At 45.5% G+C, this 23,888-nt stretch overlaps 1 protein-coding gene and 1 long non-coding RNA gene across 3 annotated transcripts in view; one reads left to right on the plus strand and one right to left on the minus strand.

Moving 5' to 3' along the window:
- LOC144146996 (glutathione S-transferase 1-1-like) overlaps positions 1-18,862 on the plus strand; it is a 44,436-nt gene extending 25,574 nt beyond the window's left edge. For both annotated transcript variants that reach the window (XM_077678996.1, XM_077678997.1), the window contains exons 4-6: positions 1,536-1,677; positions 16,482-16,649; positions 17,070-18,862. In XM_077678996.1, coding sequence (XP_077535122.1) covers positions 1,536-1,677; positions 16,482-16,649; positions 17,070-17,240 — 481 coding nt within the window. In that variant the 3' untranslated portion in view covers positions 17,241-18,862. The remainder of the gene's footprint in view (positions 1-1,535; positions 1,678-16,481; positions 16,650-17,069) is intronic.
- LOC144145135 (uncharacterized) overlaps positions 1-23,888 on the minus strand; it is a 104,557-nt gene that overhangs the window by 44,257 nt on the left and 36,412 nt on the right. The window lies entirely within an intron of this gene.

Raw genomic sequence — 23,888 nt, forward strand, 5'->3', positions numbered from 1 at the left:
CCACATAGGCTGGACCCCAGTCCACGCATCTCTCGAGGAGGAGGAAGCGGCCCATGCCGCTGCCCGCGAGCATACCTTCCAGGACGTTCCCTCATTGGCAGACCAATCGATGACCTCCAGGGACGACATTCCAAGACGATACACCGATGTCGTCACACACTACCAACTGGAGCGCCGCATCTAGCCCCACCCCACCCCAAGATGACGAGAGAGGACGCCATTACCTACAGACAGCTGCAAACAAACACCAACCTCTACGGGACACTATTCCCTGCCATCTTCCCAACTACGTACGCATTGACTTGACAACACTGCCCACGCTCACCCCCACTAGCCCCCTACCAAACCCCGCCCCCCTGGTCCAGTGGGAGGACCAGCTGACCACCTTATACCCTCAAGACCAGCAACGACAGTTGGAGACAGGGCAGCAAAGGACCAAGTCTTCCTGGACTAAGAAGGCCTCCCACAAAGGAACGAATAAAGTTCAATAAACGTGCATGTCTCCTTCTCCTCCTCTTTGCTGAATGATATTTGTGGATATAGAGAGAGATTGAGAGACAAAAGTGATTTTATTTGCCCCCGTCAATTACATAACGGGGGTAGAATCTATTGCCTGAACCCCAATCATGATTCCTTATCGTCGGTTGGGATCGTTTGGGAAGCGGGGGCGGGCAGGGCAAGACCGATGAACTGACGGTAAGCATCTTCTTCCCGGTGTAGTAGCGAGGACTTCCAGGAATCTCTATATCTACGTGGCTCGTCAAAGCTAGAACATGTCCACGCCATGCCAGCTAAGTCCGCTACATCGTCGCAATGCTTACACTGAGGGCGATACACCTCGGGATGCCATTTGCTAAGCATTTGCGGGTTCGTATTGACCACCAGACATTCCAGGTGGTCGGTGAAGAGTTTAGCATGACCTCTTTGCGCGGAGAAGGCTCTCTATTGAAAAGGCAGAGAGTTCTGCCGGCGTTTACAACCGCCTACATGCTTGTCTGCTGTGGATTAGGGATGTAGAAAAAAAGGCCCTAGATGGAGATGGGCAAGAAGGTAAAAAATAAAAAAATAACTGGCGTGGCTTGACATGCTTAACGGATTTTGTTTTAGATTGCGCCGCAGAATTCACAATTTTGAAATGTGACCAATGTCCTCCAAACAAGAAAACAAACTTTTCAGAGCCTGGCGCTGCTTTTAGGGGCAAGTCCATGGCCCTAGAATAGCCTTTTGAGTTACCGGCCCTTGTTCTAGGCACTCACTGTCCTGAAAAGAAGTGCTATCTTGCTGCCATGCAGGCTGCACATTCTTATAAAAAGTGTTCAACTGTTTCTATAGAGCAACAATTGTCGCAGTAGGGGTTGGTCGTCAGTCCAAGGCGAAGGAACAACCGTTTGTGTCAGCTTAATTCAGTCGTAGGGTTGACATAATGTTTCCAGGCTCCGAGGAAGCTGTCTTCTCGCATGTCAGCTGGTTCACATGGCATTAGTGTTTTTCTGTTCTCCTCCTCCCTCATCTGCTGCTTCCTCCTTTCTGTCCAGCCGTGCAATCGCCGTCTACTTCGTGGAGAAGTACGCCCCAGAGAGCCCGCTGTACCCAAAGGATGTTGAAAAGCGGGCTACCGTCAACAGCCTACTTAACTTCGAGTCAGGCTTCCTCTACCCAGCGCATTTGGCGTACTCAGTAAGTACTCAAAAACATGTTAACCCTTTCAGACGCCGCTCGCTATTTCCCCTAACTTTTGTTTGGGTTGTTTTTATGCTGTGTATCTCACCAAATAAGAGAAATTTGCAGGTTACTGACCCCAGTACAATCTTTTTTTTTTTGCAGTCACGTACAGAATTGTGTACATAGCGTCATAGAGGTCAGGAGAGTCGAGTAGCGCTGAATATTTACACATACGTATATATTTGGGCGATATGCATTGTTTCTATATTTTTCTAGGTACGCAAGTCTTTTGAGAAAACGAGAAAAAAGAGTAAAAAAAGCTTAGCCGCTGAAGCCATAGCGCGCATCACCATTTTGTTTGTTTATGGTTGTAGTAGTTTTCCTAGCCGTCGTATGGCTCTACATTTTCAGTGTTGTATGAAAGATACAAAATTATGCTAAACTGGCAAAAACTTTCAGTTTTGGTATTCGTTTTTGTAAAAAAAAAAACGCAGGATTGAAATGTACACAGAGCATCTGAAAGGGTTAAAAGAGCTTTTAACAATTTGTAACACATACATCTTTTCTGTTTGCTTACGTAACTGAGAACATCAGCAACGACTGAGTTGTTTACACAAACAAACAGCATGATACGAAAGACCGTGCACACAGAAAATTTTGAGGCTACACAACGCAGTGACTACCGCCACAGCCACCCCGACCAAGAGCCCGCTGCTTCTCATTTCCGTATCGAAAGCCATTCTTAAAGAACTCCGTAACGCAACCGATAAACGTTAACCGATAAACGTAACGCTACCGATAAAACGCTACCGATACGTCTGGAAGCATTGTGGATGCTATAGTTATCACCAGCACGGAGAGGCACTGCGTGATTTGCTCGTCCCAGGAGATCCGCCTTCCGTTTCTGCTTGCTTTTGTGGCGATTTTGAAAGTGTGTACCAAATGCGTTTATTGCTGCAGCTGAACGGAAACCGGCCAATAGCCGCTACACCGCTCTAATGACGTCATTCGAGCGCTCGAACAACGCCAACACCCGGAAAGGGAGAAAAATCTTTTGAGCAAGTTTCTGAATTAACTGACGGGAATAGAGCAGTAATTTCTGGCTGAGGTAGCTTGTGACCCCCGATTCTGACCACTGGATGTGTTTGTTGAGCACGTTCTGCAAGCATTTAATATTTAGAAACGAATCGTATTTAGGGGAGTTTGTGGCCTCCGATGACTGGCAGCTCTGGTTCGGCTCAACACTGAAGCATGAACGAGTGGAAAGGAAAATTGTTTTTACCCTGCAAATGAGCTTTTCTGCACGTATATAATTTGGCTTTTAGCCCCATTTTTTTATTATTTTACGTTGGTTTTGAACGTGCCACACCATTACAGAGAAGCTTTAGTGCATCACCTTCTTTTTTTCTCATTTTAATGGGCAACACTGAATTTCTAAAAGGAGTTAAATGGTTAAAACGGCAATTTCGGGTATGCAATCCCGCCCTTATGAACGGTTAAAAATTCCAAGGGCGACGCCCGGGTACGCATCCTGTATTAAAAGCCACACGTTCTTTCGTTTTTCGGCGCCTCACACGCGCTTCGTATACAAGTTTGCAAAGAAGTTCGGATGGTTTTTATGTGGAGAAACATTCCACATCAATAAATGTGGGCCGTTGCAGCCAAAATATCTCCACATTAAACGCTAAACTTATTTAAGCACAATGGCTAATTATCGTTGCAACAGGTTCGCTTTCCTGCGAAGCGTTTTTAATCGGGAAGAGACGTTGCCAGCGTGAAAGCGAATCTCTGATTGCTTGAGTTACTGAATGGAAGTAAAACAAAACGAAAGAAAAACATAAAGTCTGCGCATTGAAATTCGGCGCGAGTGGCCGAGGGGGAGCTGTACGCGAATTCGGGAAAGGTTGTTTTGATTGAAGGTGGGGTATGCGGTCACATTCGGCGGAAACATGCTATAGGCTTTCTGCGATTCACAAACCAAGCATCGGGCCCGTGCAAGGCTCGAGAATTCGCACCGGTTTTCTGGTCCGCAGTGGTAGATATAACGCACAGCAGTCACACGAGCTTGCCTCCTGAATTGTAGGCGAGGTACACCTTCTGTTAAACTTTTCTACGCCAATTCTAAGCCTTCTGGACCACAAAAAATTCAAAGAATAAGGACTTTTTATTTTATGACAGGAAGAAAGGAGGATGATTTCTTTAGCCTCGCTCGGGACGTAAGCTTCTACATTGAGTTTTTTGCGGCCTGCGCACTTTCGCCTAGGCCTAGAAAATTTTGACAGACTGTACATATTCTGCCAGATTAGGGCAGGATGTCGGCGGATGTCATTCGGAATACGCCGCTGCACTTGGCCGGCGAGAATTGTGCGCTATCCAAGTAAACAGTCAAAAATTGCCCCTGTAATAGTTTGGCCAGTTCTTTCCTAGCCAGACTGGTGGAGCCCAAAATCGATTTGTAACATTGCTCGCAACGCCAATCGCGATAAATTAAGTTCGCCATCGTAAACTCAGACAGGCAGCCCCATAAATATCTCTATTATAAACGCATGCATAAGGCCACGCTGCTGCAGTGACATTTCTGTACGCGTTCCCTTGATGCGCCTGGCCGTTTAGTTACGCAATGCCCTCCAATGCGACTTGCGTTGATGAACCATTTATTTGCGACCGGCGCAAATAAATGGTTCTCTAAGTTTTGCTGAATTATCCGCATTACCTCAGCGGATCTTCGAATATCTTGTGCAAGGTACTAATTCTGATCTAGACAATGAAAAGAAAATAAACGCAGAATACATGCTGAGCAGTAAACTACCTCTGTCACTAAAAAAGCAGGGGTAGAGCCAACCAATGTGTACTTCCGGTACGACATACGGGCGAGACGTCGGGTTTCACTGAGCCGCTGGAAAGATAACTTCCATCTTCCCAGAGATCCATGGACAGAAGAATCCTAGGGTAGCACCTAAGAACAAAAAAGCAGCACGATAGATTAGCGAACAAAGTCGAGTGGAAGGCATTTTTGTTGAAATTAATCTAAGGGAGTGGGGTACGGTACGACGTGTCACGACGATGACGGACAACAGGTCGGCCTTCCCGTTAACGAAATAGCCACCCAGTGGGAGAGAAAAAGAATAGGGAGAAGCTAAGAAGTCGATGGTGGGATGAACTAAGATGATTCGGTGGAAAAGGATAGACGTGGTAAACTCGCGAAAGAGTTGGCTGGAAGCCTTTTGTAGAGGCTTTCGTCTTGCAGTACACCCAAACACGCTGAAGAAGAAGTTGATGATACCTGCAATATAGGTGCCCGCTTGGTGGTGGGCCGAAGTGCCAGCATGCCCGGGCTTGTTATGGATTTCTGATATTCACAATGGTCAACAAGCTCGAATAGATTGGTTAACAAAGCCTCTGGGCCAAGGCAACGGTTTGCATGCCGACAGGAGGGCCGACGGCGGATGGGGCACTTGATTGGAACTCGCGGGTTTTATGCATCAACAGACCGGCTGATCCAACCAGCCAACCATAGAAGGAAACGAAATAGACAATCCCACCCAATGTTGAAAGCAAGCATTCAGAAGGATCGTATAGTTTGACAAGGACGACGGCACACATTTTTTTCTCTAAAACAAACAGGGTCATAGCATAATCTGCTGCGTGCGCATGCGCCTATGATTCAAGGTTGTCAACCGACCAACCAACCAACCAGCCTTTTTTGGGCTCCAAAGAAAACGTTATATATGTATCTCATGGTGAACCTCGAATCCTGCTTATTGCAGTTAGATGGAAAAATAACTAAGCTGCTCCAGAAAATACAGGGGGTCTTCGGGGAAAACATCTTTCGAATAAAACGAAATTGTTTAAACAAAACGTGTTATTTAAAGCATTGTTGTTTAGACAGCGGACGAAGACTATTTCCTGTACTTATACCCAAAGGCGGTTGCGGGTCAGTAGTCAGGGAGACCGCGTAATGGAAAAGAAGCCATCCGCGCGAAACATCCCATAACAGATCATATATATACGACATCCTTATGCCGACGGAAATTATTCCTACAAATAAAATTAAAAAAACGCTGGTATGGCACAGAAAATGAGCTTATCTCCATAATCAGTACACGACTTCTGAAAGCCGCCTTAGCTTTGAGTGCGCCAAGGATGATCTCTATATGAAAGACCTCCGAAAAAGCGAGCAAGCGTAAAACATTGAGCCTGATCAAGTATGTATTAAAAATCAAGGCGAGTCCAGTGATCAAGGAAAAAGAAACGCATGACCAGTGGTGTGTGCTCCAAGCACCATTATTAAAACCACACAACTTAGGGCTCGTGATCGGGCTTAGTTGCAGTATTTTCCTTGCTCTAAAATAGAAGAGGATCTGCAATGGTCAACCGTATTCAGTGACACTAGGTCACTTCCGTTTCCTTCGTCAGGCAGCTCGAGGCTCGCGCCTTCCGCAAAAGGTAGCCTATGTACGTTTAGTCGTTTTCTTGCCTTGGCATTTCTTTCTGGCCCAATTTTTGTCAACATATGAAGACACATAAACTCAGCTCACACGTTCAACGAAAAAAGAAGGGGTAGGAAGGGAAAAAAAGAGGTTTTCCTCAAAAAGAACGCAATCAAAGGCGCCTACTTTAGAAAGAAGGCCTGTTCGTGCATTGAAGAAATCCCAGTCAAGTAACACAGCAAGACCTCTGCCGTTTAGTCTGTCCATGGCAAGCTTGGTGCGTCTGCATCAATTCTGGAGAAAAGCTGCTGAAGTATTCCGTGCTTTTAACCATTTTAAAGGTGCACTGAAGTGAGTTGTAAACAAAGCGTAATTACCAGAGTGGAATTTAAAGTATTTATGTATGGTTCAGAGTTCTTATGCCGAATTAGACGCATTTTCAACAATAAAAGTGGGCTCAGAATTAGCATTTTTATTGTATCATCCCAACTGACGATTCGTTGACGTCCCCCACAAAGACAGAGCGAGAAGTCTCCAAAGCTAAAGTAATAGTATTTCTAGTACGTTCAACATGCACAACCCGAGCGTGAATAAACTAAAGTTAGGTATTAGCCACGGATCGCTAAAAATCAATATTTTCAACTTTTCAACGCTTGGATAACAATTTAAACCGGTGGGTCGACCCCCGAAAATACCGGTTCGGTTATGGCTCGGGTTCGGCTGAAATAATTTCGTTCCAGTTCAGTTCCAGTTCCACTAAATTATACACCGAGCCGGTTTGCGAGCCGGTTCGCGAGCCCATTCGCCAGCCTGAGCCGGTTTGCGTACCGGTTCGGAAATATAAGTTATAACAAAGTGCGAAAAAAATTAACTCTGTAGTTTAGAGGGACCATGACCAAAAAGTGCAAGTTCGGTTCATTCAAAAGATGGCTTGATCTCAATAGGAATGCTATCGTTCGTAATGGCAACTTAAAACAATTAGGCTAGATGACTGGGTAAATAAATGAAGGCACTTTCTTGACCAGCTAGCCCTTGGGACATCACAGGGACATGTTTGTGTGATTGGAAGCCGCCAACCAAAGCCACCACTAAAAATCAGGTCTTTGAGATTTATTGGCGCCGGCAGTCTTGCATTACCGTACCTCTTGATTGCTAAAACGAAGACAACGCACTGATAAATCTGTTTTACGTTACGTCACCGCTGAAGTTGGGTAGAGTCACAATTTTATCTTTTTTTAGGTAAGAACAACGTCCTGAGGGGATGGAATACCGTAGAGCGAGTTACCAAAAGCTATTTCTCTCAAATAAATTAAGGTCACAGTTCATTTTGCTTTCATGGTTGCTAAAGAAACCAAGTGACGCAGCAGGGAAATAGCACCGACAACGAACCTAGGCGAATTCGTGATGGGAGTGCCATCATGCCCAGCAAAAGGGAATTATACCTGTGCACCTACAAAAAGCGGCGCAAATATGCTGACAGTTGTCTACTTATCCAGAAACTTTTTTGCATCCGCTCTCTTATGCAATGTACGTGACTCTGTAGAGTAGGCTGCACCTTAATACGAAAGTGAATTTGTGGGACGACAGTTTACATAGACTAATGTAAGCAGTTTTATATTGCAGTATGAAAGCACTATATATCCTTCTGCATCCCCAGGAGTTATAAAATGCAACATAATGGGACGTTTAGGGTGTGAATTGCTGTTGCGCGGTGCAGCAATCTTCCGGCCTGCCTGCCCTAGCATATTTTTTTATTACACAGGCTTTTTCGTCAACCGCGCAGTGAGCGACTTCTCCCTCAGATCGGCCAGGGAACGCATGAAAGCCTACACAAAACTAGTTATGCACTATGATGCATAACTATTTTGTGGTAGGTTTTGGAAATACATGTGATAGAGAGACATAGATATCCTCCACCTGATAAATCCTTTATCAATATTTAGCAGCCCACCTGGAGGCAGCTCCAAACTAATACAATCTATACTACCCGTAAATTATCATTGATTTATCCAGGAGCTTACCGACCCTAATGCTCTCCGTGTTAAGACGAAAGAGCAGATTGAGCTCATAAATTGTACGGCTACCTCTAGGATCCCCTCCTAGCAGTCTGCATTTACTTAAACAGAGCAGTGGCAGGGCGCGATGCTTAGCACTGTTATGAATCGGCCCGCCGCCGTACTTCCCGCATCACTCCTCGACTGTGCGCCGAAGCCACTGCGTGCGCCTTCCAAACACGACCCACCGTGTCGGTGACTCATACTTTCAAGTTTCGACAAGCTTGGGTCAGACGCCTCGCTTTCGGCGCGCTTCAAACTCCGGCGGTTGCCAGCGACACGTCGAGACCCGTCCCAAGTACACAGAGGCCCCGCGATCGCAGCGGAGTCCTCCTCTCTCCCCTCTCTCGGACTCAGCATACGCCGATACTATCGACTGCTCACGAACTCTGGAAAGAGGGTTGTGTGTGTCTTTGACGATCGTGGCGTGTGCAAAATCTAGAGGGAACGCTGTTTTGACCGTTGCGCTTTTAAATACGAGGCCCCGCTAGCGCTATAACTCATTCCTGTTTGAGCAGTGAATCATTGCTGTCACTCTGCTCGAGTCCTGTACTGTTACCTCGCCGTCGGGGCATTGTTCTTTGGCTTCGGCTCACCTCTCGCTATGAAGTAAACAGTTACGTTAGCCTACAGCTTCTGGACTTCTTCACGGCTGCAACAGCGGCTGGCCGCTCTTCACACCACGCTACCACACGTATGTCGGAGGTGACGGAGCTCGGCTCGGGTCGGCCCACCCGGTCGCAACAGCACCTACTCGTCGATGCAAGTTTAGGCCATGACAAAAGCACCGGGCTTGGCTGGAGACATGATCGTGTTGCCACGCCCCGTGACCACCAATCACCCACCATCCCTTGCCCCATTTTTGACGAAATGAATCCAAGTCATTGAGCGGCTTAATACATACACAAGTCGCCATTGTCCTGCAAACAAAGTTTAACGGGTTAACAAAAAAGGAATCTTAAAATCTCGTTGTTTGTGTTATGTGTAAAAGTAAGATATTAAGCAAGGCAATCACCAAAAATCCATTCTTTCGTCATTTAAAGTTCATTTTGCCCCGATATGCAAGGCTTTCATAGTCTCAACGAGACCTGTATCTTGAAGCGCCAAGTAAATATTGCATATCACCTGCCCGCAGCCTAGAGTGTCAAATTTCGTCTGCGTGTGACCAGAATCACCATACAATCCCATTATTGGTGCGCATTTCTTTCCTCTACTTGCGACCACGAATGTGGAGGGAGTTGATAGTGCTGTGATTAATCTAAGAGGTCATGGTCCGTGGACAAATACGCGTAAACTGGTACGTAAAAAAACTCCCTGAATGACACTGAACGCGCTATATCAACGGATGGTCAAACCGTTTCGTTGTGAACCGGTAACCGTTATTACTTCTTCGGTTCAGCGCCATTTCGGGCTCAGCGTTCTAAAAAATAAGGGTTCGGGTTCGGGTTCACTTCCGGCAAAAATATCGTTTTGGTTCCGGTTTTGGTTCAGTTCCGGTTCTACACACTGATTTAAACATATCACAATATAGCGTGTCATCACTAATATTCACGGCAGCCGCAAATACCTCGTCGTGTTTTTTTTTTTTTGTCTGCTGCCTATTACCAATAAACCAAAGCTCTTGGTTTCCACTAACTAAACAAATAAATGGCCCCAGCAATACCGACAATACAAGGTGATGAGTAGGAAACGGCTGTTTGACGCATCGCCACAAGGATTCAGTTCTACTCTCAATTGCCCGAATAAGCAAGCTGAAATCTTTGCTAATAAGGTCTACGCGAACTCTGCCTATACTCCGGATATCATCCGTAAATGGACTCATCCACATAGTTACACTCCCTCAAAATGTCCATTTTGTCAATAACACACTGACCCTAACCTTTTTCATTTAATATGGATACGCCCTCACTTTGTTCGGCGTCGAGACCAACTCCTCGCCTCCCATGCTCTCCCAAATGATGCGCTAGAACACTTACTAAGAGGTCGGAGTGACACCACCCTACTTAAAGGATTTGTACGGTTTTCACTACACAGTGGTCTCTATAAGGTTGTCTGATACGTGAACGACGATCCCTTTTCCAGTGTGCCCTTTGGAAGAACTTTTGTCCAGTTTGTGCACATTCACAGTAGTGCCCTTCAGTGTGTGCGTTTTGTTTCGTACAAACTCAATCGTCTACGTGAACGCCGGTCCCTTCTTCAGTGCATCCTCCGGAAAATCTGCAACTGTTGCCCAGTTTGTGCAGATTCACTGTACTGTCCTTCAATGTGTTTGTTTTTACTCAAGAGCACTACACAAGAACCGAATACTATCACCTTTCAATGTACGCCCTCTCCTTCACCCCCTCCCCTTATTCCCTTTTCCCCGCCAGGGCTTCTTGCCTCTTTCTCATTAACGCTTATCAATCAATCAATGAACTACACAAGACAAATGGCGCAGTGAAGATAAAATCTGACTTCGACAAACCTCCTATGTAACCCTTAAAGGGGCACTGAAATGAGTTTCTTGTTGGATGGTTGGTTGAACCCTTGTTCCTTCGTTTGGGGCTGCATTGTGTAAATTGGCCGATGTAAATCATAATGTTATTAGGAAGCAACTTATATTTTTACAAGGCTGTTCACAAAGTAGGAAAGGTGGCTGCCAGCGCAAGATATACGGCAGGTCACGGTAGCCTGGCAAGTCCACACTCGTCGTCATCTTCCACTTGTACAGTCTTTGTCAAAATTTTCTAGTCGAAGCCAAGAATGCATGGTCCAAAAACAAAATTCAAAGTACAAGCTTACCTTTAGACGAGGATAAAACACTTCATGGCAGGAAGATGGAAACAACACGTTTATTCCTTACAGTTACGAAAAATTTGGCCAAAGGTAAGCTTTTACTATGAATGCTTTTTATCCCAACACGATTGGCGTGGCCTAGAAAATTTTTGACAAGTCTGTACTTTCTAGAAGTTCCTCAGAGATGAGTCAGCTGCTTCACCTTGTAGGCGTCGATTCTCGGGTTGTATAACCAGGCACACCTACCAGTACACGTATGTCCGGTTCAGTACAGTCTTTTTGAAAAATTTTCTTTGGTCACGCCTAAGCTTTTTTTTACCACAAAGAATTCAGAGCAAAGGATTAGTGTTTAACTATGAACAACGTATTTTAATTCAGTAACAAAGAAAGGTATTTCTACAACTTTAAGGCATAATACGTGTCAGCCTCACTCAAAAGGAAACCTTGTACTTGGGTCCGTTGTTTCCTTTGCCCTCTTATTTATTTATTTATTTATTTATTTATTTATTTATTTATTTATTTATTTATTTATTTATTTATTTATTTGTTTGTTTGTTTGTTTATTTATTTGTTTATTTATTTACTCTCAAGGCACATGGGCATTACAGAGAGTAGTGGGGGTCAAACACTGTACAAGCAATGCAGCAGGAGTTTGGTTACACATAAGAAATATATTTACATATTTGAAATATACACATCAACTAGAAATATAAACAATAACAGGAAACGAAAAATTACTGGCAATGTCTTGAAAATTTTGACAAAGATTGTGCATAGCCCACCCACTTCGCTACATCCGGTAATTTCCTTCTTCAATGATTGTGCGATTGAGGGCACCTGAAATGAAGAAATAAATGCTGTTTAGCCGAAGCCTACGATCTCAGTTTCTCTGTAATCGGCGCCAGAATAGACAATCGTGCGCCGTTCACAACCGCCACGCCATCTATCGCAGTGATGTGACACTAGCTTCCGGCGCTTTTCCATGCAATCTCAGTCTTCAAAACATCTATTTTAACCTATTTCATAGTAACTTTAAACGTTTTGTTTATTTCATCCAAGCTTTTTAAACATGCACGGTATCCGCTAAATTGAGCGCTCGAGATTCGCTAGTGTGCCGTCACAGTTGACGTCAGCAAATCGGCGGGCATGATGGTCCGAGGGGAGCGGTAATTTCCAAACCCCTTTTCCTGTTAAAAATTGGTCGTAGTGTACGCATTCCAGACTTTATTTCGGTAAGGTAATTAGACAATGTTCACAACTTTTTTTAGTGGGCGTTTAAGAGGTGCGTCACCAAGAAGTAAAACCACAGGTCCCAAGAAATTTTTCCGGTGGAGCGCAAACCGTTAATTACTGGGGAATAAATATATATAAGAGCAAATGAGATTATTGTGCTTGAAAAATCCAGTATTAACCAATTAGACAAAATCGAACCACTTATAACAGGTGCCCATAATCAATTAGCCGCTGCATGAATGTCAACGGCAGAAAAGAAAGACTCGCGTCGCAGATGTGCTTCTTTTTAAAGCTGTCAGCCTGAGTTTCTTGCTGTCCACCTGAACTTTGTCAACCTGCTGTTAACCTGAGTTTCTGTCAACCGATGTTTCTTGTTGTATTGAGTATACATGCTGCTGTCTGATGTGGCTGTACTGTACTTGCTGCCATTCGAGTTCGTGTTATCTTGCGTTCTCTAGCGGTAATGCCATATTGGCGCTGTGAGTACCAAATGAACAAACAAAGGGCAAAAATGAGTTGCTTTACAGGCTCGACCTAAGAATCACGGGTGGAGAAGGGGAGGTCGCCAGCCTACTTTTCCTCCACCCTGCGGACGCATATGCACTGTGAACAAGTCAGTCTTGTTGGTTATGCGTGACAAACCTTTACAGCGCAGGACAACAAGGGTGAAAATGCAGAACAAAACAACACGAGCGCTGTCTTTCCGGCTGACGAAAGCAAGCGCTCGTGTTGCTCCGTTCTGCCTTTTCGTCCTTGGTGTCCTGCGATGTAGGCTTCTGTCACGCACACGCACGACGCCTATGCACTCTCAACAGAAAGTCTTGACAGTGCTAACACTCATAACCTAGAACAACATCAAGATGTCTTTCCTTCTTTTAAAGCGAAAGCTTTATCAGTGCGACTGGTGGCGTTCTGTCAAAAATCTAGCACATATCCCCATAGACAGGTTGGCCGACCGAAAAGCTCTGATAAGATCTCTTGACACACGGCGCGTGCGTGAAACAGGGATTCCATTGTGTCAAACGGTTTATTGAGAATCGCGAACTTCTAGTAGTAAGTAACGGTTATAGATAAGACAATACACTCATTGATCACAAGGAAGGAGTACAATTGTGTACCTTTATCTCGTAAACTACGTATCGGTACACATTCGTGCGTAGATGCGCTTACTTAGGCTGCATTCTAATTCGCTGAAGACAGCTTACGAAGCAGCGTAATTAGACATCTAAAGGAATAACAATTGGACCGGCGCAGTGGTCACGAACGCAACAGCAAAGCTCACTATAACCTCGTAGCAGACATGTTGAGAAACTCAAGCCGCAGGTTTCGTAAATAATATTACCGTTATTATTACAAACAGTACGTGATTTAAAAATTAAACAAAATCATCTTTACCACTATTAAATTATACTAAATATTTCAATAAAACAACAAGTTACTTTGTAAAAACATCAATACTGAAGAAGATGCCGCTGGCGTCGCTTGATATTTGGGACAGGAAGGTCGCCTGCATCGTTGCTGACTTCGAGGCTGTCTCCTCGAAGCTGTCTTCGTTAACCGCCTCGTTGGAATTGGAACGGGGCTTAACATGGCGGACTGCCCGCGAAGACAGCAACGAAGCCGTTTAAAAGGTGACTTGAAACGCACCCTTATTGCGGGAAAGATCTTCGCACGGGTTCGTTCTTCGTGGGCAATTTGGTTCTTGAAGGTGTGACGATCAACTGGACGCACTTTCAGTGAAAGTTGGACGTAGTTATAGCTTTCAAACTTCTCTCAACTTTGTTTAAGAAGGGATGGTAAACTTTTTTGCTAGTTTCGTCTTCCTCCTTTTCACTTCTAGCTTTGTTCTGCCCCCCACCAATCTGTGGTCATTTCTCTTGCCCACCTCAATTCCGTGGTTTGAACTTTGAATGAAGTCGATTCCGTGTTACGCTTCACCGTTCGGGGCTTTTTTTGTCCATCCTGTATTCTTTCGTTTGTGGAGGGTTGCAGTCATCATCTTAAGATTGCTTTGTTGTGAAAGGCCGGCCAGTGTACCCACTCGCCTATTTACGACTACCTGGTCCGGCATTTCCCACTGCACGTCCGCCATCTTGCTTCTTCCCTATTTTTGTTTAAGTCCATTACCATCGCGTACTTCTCTTGCACCTTAGTCGTTGCTGATTCACACTAGAAACAATCATCATCCTGATGATCGTAGCTAAAGTTTGACGCAAATGTGCGTATAAATTTTAAACCGTAGCTCTTGTTTACCTTGATCAGATCCTTACACTCGTGCTCTAGAATTTCTCCACATTCCCTGCTGCCTGCATGTGGAGCAAAAAACCCACCCAGTGCTTCTTCCTTTCTTCCCACCATCGGCAGCACAGAACGTGACCTCTGTTCAACACCTATAAACCCATCACCTGTTCTTCTAACCTCCCTAATTCCTCTGATATACCATTTAATTACTGAGAGCTCGTCTAGACGGCGTTGAATCCGAAGCTCTACACTACGGCAAGCGTCCTAGCCCAGACGTAGCTTCAGCGCGTGCAACAGCCATAATATAACATAATTTGTCGGCAATATTGGTAGAGTCAGCGTTGTGCAGTGTTATATGGAAAAGCGAAATGGTACCTAAATTCCGCGTGCCCCGAACAACGAATGGTCGCCATCCCGCCCCGTGAAAATGTATGTCCAGCGAAGCTGTCGTAAACGACTACAAATGCTGATGGCGCAGGGCATGAATTGTTTCTCGTCGTCTCGGCGGGCTTGTCGCTTGCGCTCGGCTTCCCTGATGGCAAATGCTGGGTCCTGCCTAGGCTGACGCATGCGCTCGGCGTCTTGGGCAAGAACTGCTCTATTTAGCCACACTAATCCTGCCTAGCCTTCAAAGATAATCTGCAAACATAATCTTTTTCAGGAAAACATGATGGGTTTTTTTATTTACGACACGAAATTTTCCGACCAACCAGAGGCTAACAGCTTCGCTGTAAAACACGAGTAATACCATCGCGCACCTCCTTTGAGGTGCAGTTTTCAGAGCTTGCACAGAGCTACCTGGGACAGCGTAGAGATGCTGGCGGCAGTTGCCGCTGTTCGGCTATCTCTCCCGCCGATAACACCTCTGGTTAAACAGGTGTAATTTGAGAGCGCATAGCGCCGTGCTTCGCACTCCGACCGGTATTCCGCCTCTCACTTAGTGCGCACAGTGGTCACCAGTGATTCAGGGCGCTCTGCGCCATTCAGAGCGCCCTGCGGCACTCAGTTAGACTGTAACGCGTTCGCATTCCCAACTCATAATAAATGCTCAATTTCCCTCTGAGGTTTGCAGCCGGTATAATATTTGCATTTTTTTTCTCGCAAGCATGAACTCTTGGAAGGCACGTTTCTAGCATTTTTGAGAAAGAAGTTAGAGGGACTCTGCGGCACCAATGGCAGCACTTCCGATAAACGTTTCACACCTTCCTTTGCTGTTCGAAAAACTGCGAAAGCTTTAGTTATCGCCATCATCGAACAGCACTGCATGCATTTCGCGCCGAAGCATATACGCCTTCCCTTTCTGCCTTGCTTTTGTGGCTTTCTGTTTAAAGTGGCTATCGACTGCGCTCATTGCTGCAGCTCAAGGAAAGCCCGGCCAATAGCCGCTACACTGCGGTAATGACGTATTTTCAATGACCCAAGAACACCAAGACCGGAAAAGAGAGAAAAATCTTTTCAGCAAGTTTCTAAGTTAACTGATAGGCATAGAGCAGTAATTTTTGGCCGAGATAGATTGTGACCCCCTAATATGAGCACTGGATGTGTTGTATGGCTACGTTCAGCAAGCAATTGAGATTTCGAAAAAACCTGAAAGAACTGTCACACGGTCATTTTAGGTGTCGAGTCGTAATCAAGAAGACACAAGGGTATAGCTACGCCACCGACCTGTTATTATGCAATGCCATGGTCGAACTTTACGACGGGCACGGCACGCACCGAGACAAGCTGTGCAGCCACTGCGTTGGCAGAGTGGCTAAGACGCCGTGCCGGTTTTCATCACCACGTGGACTCGATCCTGGACTTCGTGGACGATTTTGTGATGGAGGGGGAAACAAAAGCTCGCGCATTTTGACATCTTTGGCAACCGTTTACGTTCCACGGTGGTTTAATTATTCCATAGCCCTCGTATACGGCGCTCCTGAGTCATGATAGCCTATGGGTATCCGGGGAGGGAGACTTCAACATTATACATTTTATTTGGAGAGCGGACGTTTTCTGCTACACCGACGGTCGTGGCTGTCATTTAGAAGCATAGCGTTTTTTCTGACTGCCATAGTTACTTCTCTGTTATTTCCGGGGTTCGCAGCGGCCCAAGTTCTGCAGGGCGGAAGAGCCCGGCGTTGACCAGAAGGAGGCGTACGAGAAAGCCCTGGCCAGGGCCGTCGCTCTTATTGGAGACAAGAAATTTCTTTGTGGAGACAACCTAACCCTGCCCGACATCGGACTCGCTTGCTCGCTAGGACTTGCCATCGAGGTGAGGGGCCTGGTCACTCGGGAGTTTTAGAATATTAGGCACCCGGTCTTCCTGCGGTACAAGCTTCACTTTTCCAGTAATGGTGTACCCGCCAAATGGTTTGCGTAGCTATGGCGTTGCAAAGGTAGCATACACTGCTGCCTTTCGAATAACCGGCCCACTAGTACGTCTGGAACACAGTTTGGATCCTGGCAATATGCTGTCCTTCCTTCGTTTTTAACCTCGTTAAACCTCCTCCTTCGCCTTTTATTCTAACGCAACCATTCACCACTTTCGCGGTAAAGCTGTCGAAATAACAGCTGCATGCACTCTCATCTATCGTGGATGGTCGACTAACGGCCAATATGGAACTGGGTTTCACTTGATCCGGTCTCGCTGGGCAGCACACAAGCCGGTTTCCCTTTTTCACTGTGCACGCAGGCGGCCGAAGACGAACGTCTGGACAAATTCCCTCAGCTGCTGGAGTACTACAAGCGTGTGAAAGCCGCTTTGCCAGAGTACGAAGAAGTAGCCGCTGAGCCGCTGCGCATCAGCCACGACATGGTGCAGCGCGCCAAGAATGGACAGCCTCGCCACAGCCCGTCCAAGTAAACGGGACTGCTGAGAGATACCGTGCCACTTTATATATCGCCTCTTGGGTATGCTCAGAGCACGTGCCGAAATAAAAATTGAGCTTTTCTGTGCACTTTATTGATTCTATCAGTTCGAAGAAGTTAGTAGTCTTCGTGACATGAGCACCTTGCATTGTTAAGGAAATGGGAATGCTGATAAGCTGGGCTCATAGATCACGGATACCTGCGAAGTTATTTCTATTACAATACCAGCTATACGTGACTGCAGGGTACCTGCCAGCACTGCATGTTCAAAAATGAGATAACCAAGAGAGTAATCCACCGGAAAATTCAAAATGTGTAGTTGCGTCCGAGCACACCGTTTGAAGTTACATTCTTGTGGCGGTTTGCTTTGCTAACAATGCCTTTAATTTCTGCCTAAAGTTATGAATCAAACGCAACGAAATCTCCCTCTGTCGCCCTTTTCTCCGCACGAGCCTTTCGGAGTTACACCAATTAGTGCTAATAAAGTGTAGTACACGGGTGGTGCCGCACGGCGGAGACTCCACAACATTTCCTCTACACTTTAGCGAGACCAGCGACGTAAGCCGGGGGTCCAAAAAAGATTCCGCCTGGGGCTGCCCGATGCCGGTTTCCCGCATCAACCCAAGGACACCTTCACACTGCTGCAGTTTGAAATATAAAGATAACTGACATTGGTGCTTCAGGGTCCCTCGGGTTAGTGTCATGACGCAGCAAAACACTATAAAACAGCACATTAATTCTACCCTGACACTAATGGTTCCAATATAAGGAAGCGAAAATTTACTGTTAAATGGATAAAGATAACGCGTTTCAAGATTTTAACTCTAATTCACACTTAATTTATCGCGTTTATGAATCGTACATAACCTTCACGAAAGCATGTAACGAAACGTATTCGGAGTGCCGCAAAGCTTCCATGTGCTCTAAATAAAATATCGGCTAGTTTTGCGCTAAGTGGCATCTACTTATCTTCGTAGTGCCACACAGCCGAACTTTTGGTGCTTCTCGAACGGTAGCTTTCTTGAGGAACATTTGGGTTTTCATCTCTGCCTACTGTTTTATACCATATTTTATTCTGTGTAATGTTATTCACAGCATGTTTACAAGAGGTATTCAGAACATTGGATTGGGAACTGGTGGGCGTATGTGTTAATAGAGAATACTTTAGTAACCTCAGATTTGCTGATGCTGATACTCTCTTATTCTTCCCAGGAAAGAAGAAATCTCAAGAAATTTAATTATTATAGCTGGCTGACTAACGAAAAGTGTATTTTATGAAAGCGGCAACTATTATGGGCAGACGGGGTTGTTGTTACGCCATATTTAATTGTGGCGCATGCAGTCACTTTATATGCAGATGTCAGTAAAATGATATCCATTGAAGTATAAAGCTGAAATGTTGTCTTGAAGGAAATGGTTCGCACGCATTTTTTGTCCGGAAATTAAGAACATCCCAGGCTTTATGTTTTGCCTTCATAGAGTTCCATACTGAAGTACGTATGTTAGTGCCAAACTATATATTGGCGTACACGCTCTACAGAAAACACATAGGTGGGCACGCGGTAAATGGTAAAGCACAAAATAAACTTTGTATTAAAGTGCAGAGTTGTGTGGTGATCTTTTTATTTGTTTCTCTACTTGTCGGCAAGCCTGATGCGCCTTTCTGGAGGAAGCTGCTACAAGGCTGTCTGCCCCGGCTGGTGCTGCTAACACGCTGCGACGTGTGATGAAAAGTCGGGGGTTCTGCCGCCCCTCACTCTTGTACGGAACGGCGTTCCTGGAACTAGTTCCCTTTGGGAAGAACGGAGGTACGCTACCGTTCCACTAAGTACCGGTGGGACAGTAATGGTAACTCGTTAGGCTTACGAAGCAATAGCGAAGGAACAACGGCGTTCATTCTGTAAACGTGTCATAGCTATAGGATTCGGCTGCTTTTGACGCCAAGGCTTTAGGGCGCTGAAGCTAGTTCATATTAACAGCGCTACCGACACAGACAAAAGGAAGAGGACACAAACACGGCGCTGACTAACAACTGAGTTTTATTGCTTAGACCAGTGGTTTTTATACACACATGGGCAAAAACAACCAAAAGGAAAAAAGAGAAGGAAACACTAAATTAACATGTGAACATATGAGGGAGCGCGAGCGTGGCATCATACTGACTTTACGTTTATCCACACATTAATCTACTTACGGGGCAAGAAGTACAAACAACACAAAACACAAGGCAATTTTGTAATCAGTTTGGAAACAAGACAAAGATTACCAGGGTGGGCTTACTGCGCTAGGAATCTACACTCTTTTTCTGTGAGGGCGATAGATGGGGTGCCTATGCATTTATCACCTAACTTGTTAATTTCTGTGGCCTCTAAGATTTCTCGCACGATTTGGCCGCCATGCTCGCCTATCACTACGCTCTGGTTCAAAAGGGGCTGGCATTTGCTAACGCAATCACGGCAATGCTGGGTGAGGTGACCACTGAACGTTTTTCAAACATTGTAATGTTGTTCCCTCAGCCTATCATTCAGGCATCGGCCAGTTTGGCCGACGTATTTCTTGCCGCACGAGAGAGGCACAGAATAAACAGCTTTTTCTGCGCAGGCAACGATCTGTTTGTGATGCTTCGTTGTGCACTTGTTACGCAAAGTGAGGCGAGTGTTAACTTTACGACACATTTGCGACAGTTTCAGGGGAGCTGAAAATACAACTTTTACATTTCCGCCATCTCCTACTTTTTTCAGGCCATGAGCAATTCGATGCATGTACGGCACCACTGCAATGGGTTCCTTCTTTCGGGAGCTGGATTGAGGCTGTTCCTGCTCCTTTTCTTTCTTGTTTAGTTCATTCAACATGGACTCTACTACGGCTGCCTGCACACACGTTGGGTACCCCGCGGCCGATAGGCGCTGTGTTTGTGCCTCAAAACTGCTCTGGATGGCATGAGGGCAGGATGTCCTTAGCGCGTTGCCAAGACAAGTCTTGACAATTGCTCTTTTCACGAGTTTCGTGTGAGCCGACGCATAAGGAAGGAGCGGCTTGTTGCCACGCGGGTCGTACTGCCAGCATACGTGGTGGTCTAGCAGCCGGAGTCTCACATCCAGAAACTTGATGGAGCCATTTGATGGCTCTTCCTGCGTCAGAACCAGTGGCGACATACAAGCATCGAAATTGCCCCCGACCTGAGTCAGCACGGACGGGAAACTTCGCCCTCTATCGCCCTCACACAAAAAGAGTATAGATTCCTAGTGCAGTAAGCCCACCCTGGTAATCTTTGTCTTGTTTCCAAACTGATTACAAAATGGGCTTGTGTTTTGTGTTGTTTGTACTTCTTGCCCCGTAAGTAGAGTAACGTGTGAATAAACGTAACGTCAGTATGATGCCACGCTCGCGCTCCATCATATGTTCACGTGTTAATTCAGTGTTTCCTTCTCTTTTTTCCTTTTTGTTGTTTTTGCCCATGTGTGTATAAAAACCACTGGCCTAAGCAATAAAACTCAGTTGTTAGTCAGCGCCGTGTTGTTTGTGCCCTCTTCCTTTTGTCTGTGTCGGTAGCGCTGTTAATATGAACAAGTACCAACTCGCCCAGTCTTCCGTTTTCGCTGAAGCTGGAACAAAAAGCCACAGACCACTGCTGTGTTTCTCTTCCTATATGCTGCCAAATTTTCGCGCCCTTCCGCGGAACTCGCTTCCTCAAAGGCTGCACCAGGTGCAGCCGGCCGCACCTGTCGGCAGGCTGCACCTGGTGCGCATTGTCTTGTCGCAACGGCGGGTGCAGACGCCAATGAGACACGAGCATTGGTTCCCCTTTAAATCGTGCCATAGGCATGAAAAACGAATGCCGGATTGCGGCTGGGAAAAGACTGCGGTGAGTTCAGGAATGCCTGCGGTCTTGGCAATCGAAGGTTAGTTACCTAGAAGATGACCTGGGCAGAAACAGTTAAAAAAGGTCGATATTGCGTCCAGTGCATATAGAGCAACCGATGCAAGTATGGTGTGTTTTGTGAAATCAAATCAAGCCAATATGAACGGACCAGATATCTTCCTCTGTCATTATTTACTTTAGAACGCGTCGGCACGCGACACTTTATGGCCAAGGCGCGGTGCGAAAGTATCGGACGGGTGCGCACGACCACTTTGTCGGCGTGTTCATCTGCACGTCTCAGATTTACATGCCGCGCAGCCAGCGCCGCACACGGCATTCAAGTGGCACGCACGAACGCGGCGCGTAATATACAATTAGGATTGGCGACCACTCGAGGCGCAAAAAACTACTACCGCTTTCCTGTCACTTGACTATAGTGCGTTTTTTTTTCGTGAGTTCTCAGTTGTATTTTTTATGATTAGGCAACACAACAGGGAGCTGGGTAGGCTTCAAGCTTGTCCCGTAACGCTCCCTCCTGTAGTTTCCTTCCCGCGTGCCGGCATGCTGCATAGGAAGTTGCAGTCAGACATGTCTGGAGTATGTCGGGTGCTCTCTCAAAAAATTCGTGTGGGAGCGTTGATTTTGGTTCTTTTTGCCGCCAGATAATCTGCTTCCGTCGGTGGTCATAATCGTATGATATACGTAGTTCGATGTGAATTTTCAATCGCTCACTTCATTTCGCCCCCGGATTATCCTGCCACTATATTTTAATAAAGAAAAATCAAATTTAACGTTAATGTAGCGACAAGTTTCAATGTTCGAAATATGACTGGAGCGCGTTCATTTCGCAATGAACTCGCAACGGGAACTCGTTTCAAACTTTGGAAGGAACGAGGAAAGAGCTTTCGTTCCGGTTTGAGAGGAAGGTGTACGACCATTACTGCCTGGGAGGTGGTACGACACTTACGCCCCTCCCTTTTTATCGGTCGCCGACTGCCAGGTGCGGCGTCCTCTGCTCCTTTGGGATATTCCGGGTCGCCTAGCTATGTAGTATCCCGTACGGCCGATGTGCTCGTTTTAATTTGTATTTCGCATTTTAATTTTGTACTGTGAAATACCTGGCTAGGCCGGACGTAACTCAAATCATTCTCCTTGAAGTTACGTCGAATGTGACTAATTGGCAATTTTGGTTTCCGTCGAACGTAACTGTATACACTGGCTAAAAGTTCCGTATGAAAAAAAATTTGTCTTCAGTTTCTGGATCCCTCGGATGTAATTCTAGACACAGCGTAAAAAAAGGGAGAAAGAAGAAATAGAGCTTGCTGGTCAGCTGTTGTGACCGCGCATGACATAAATAAGGCGACGCTCATAAATTATGTACAAACACACGGAAAAAAACGACCAAGTACGGATGTACACAGTTGTTATCGTTTTTCGCTGTCTTACCGTTATACGGATTGCACAGAATATTTAATCATACTTCAAATCTGCATAGTATGCCCACATTTTGTTATCAATACCAATGATGCATTAAGAAACTCGTTCCTGCAATCACTATTGTCTCCTGGTAGCATATCATTGCCTCTTGTGACGCCAGTGCTGATGTTCATCGTGAACAAGTTGTCGAGAAACGCATTCTTTGGGTTTGAAACGCTTTAATTACATCAGTTGGTTATTAATAACACAAATATGAAAAATACTAGAGCAGCACATTTCTAGAGCAGCACATTTCTAGAGCAGCACATTTCTAGAGCAGCAACTAGAGCAGCACATTTCTTATTTTCGATCAAGAAAACTGTTCCATAATGTCATTAAAGTTTGTTTTTACAGTTTCTACTCTTTCCACACTCAGCAGAGCAACATAAGAAAGTCGGTCGTGGACCCTTGTGGCCCGCAAATAGGAAAGTATTAGTTATAGCTTGCTGAAGAACTTTTCACAGCCAGGGATATGGAAACGGCTATGGCTAACTTTATCTGAATCGCGACGCGAAGGTTGAGAAATACGTTGTCTTCCCCATACTGTATGATAAATTTCAGAAGTTCTTCAGGTTTTGATAAAGTCTCTTCATAGAGGTCCTGCGCGCTACCGTCGGAACGTCAAAGGTGTAACAATTTGTTCTTAGTTCGTTCTCGTCGTCACAGTATCACAGCTCGTTAAGTCCAGGAGAAAGCCAAACTTGGCATCGGTATCCTGCAGGTGAGTAAACCTCTCGTCCATTTCAGAATGAAGACGGTCGAATGTGGATTTCATGACCCTTTGTATTTTCTGCTTACCCGTTTACGCTTCCCCTTTCGACTTTTCACGACCCATCTGTTTTGTTTGTTTTTTTTTCGTCTCGAGCGCCTTTCAACATAGACATCCCATGACTCAGACACCAATCCCTTCATCGAGTGACTCACTCACCAGCGTTTCCCTTTCGTCACGAAACTGTTTTCTAAAAGCGTTAATGTCTAAACCAGCCTCGTAAAAGTTCATTGTTGAGTCTTGCAGCCTTTAAACAGAATCTATTCGAACCAGTACCTTGTTTCAAAAGCCGAGCGAAATAAAAACATCGTATCTTAACATCCGCTGGTGGAATAGCCAGTGTGCGATCACTTCTCGTTTCACTCGTTTCTTTGTCGTTATTTGCCATAACTTGGAAAACTTCAAGTATGTCTTCAAGGTGCCTACTCACTGGCTTTACCGCTTTGACCCTTGCACTCCGTATCCCACTCATGCTTGACAACAATAGGCACCGTGACTTTTAAATACCAGGATCTCTACGATTCCCTGAACGTTGT

The sequence above is a fragment of the Haemaphysalis longicornis genome, unplaced genomic scaffold, assembly GCF_048455015.1.
Source record: "Haemaphysalis longicornis isolate Haplotype H1 unplaced genomic scaffold, Haemaphysalis longicornis Haplotype H1 scaffold_7, whole genome shotgun sequence".
NCBI lineage: Eukaryota > Metazoa > Arthropoda > Arachnida > Ixodida > Ixodidae > Haemaphysalis > Haemaphysalis longicornis.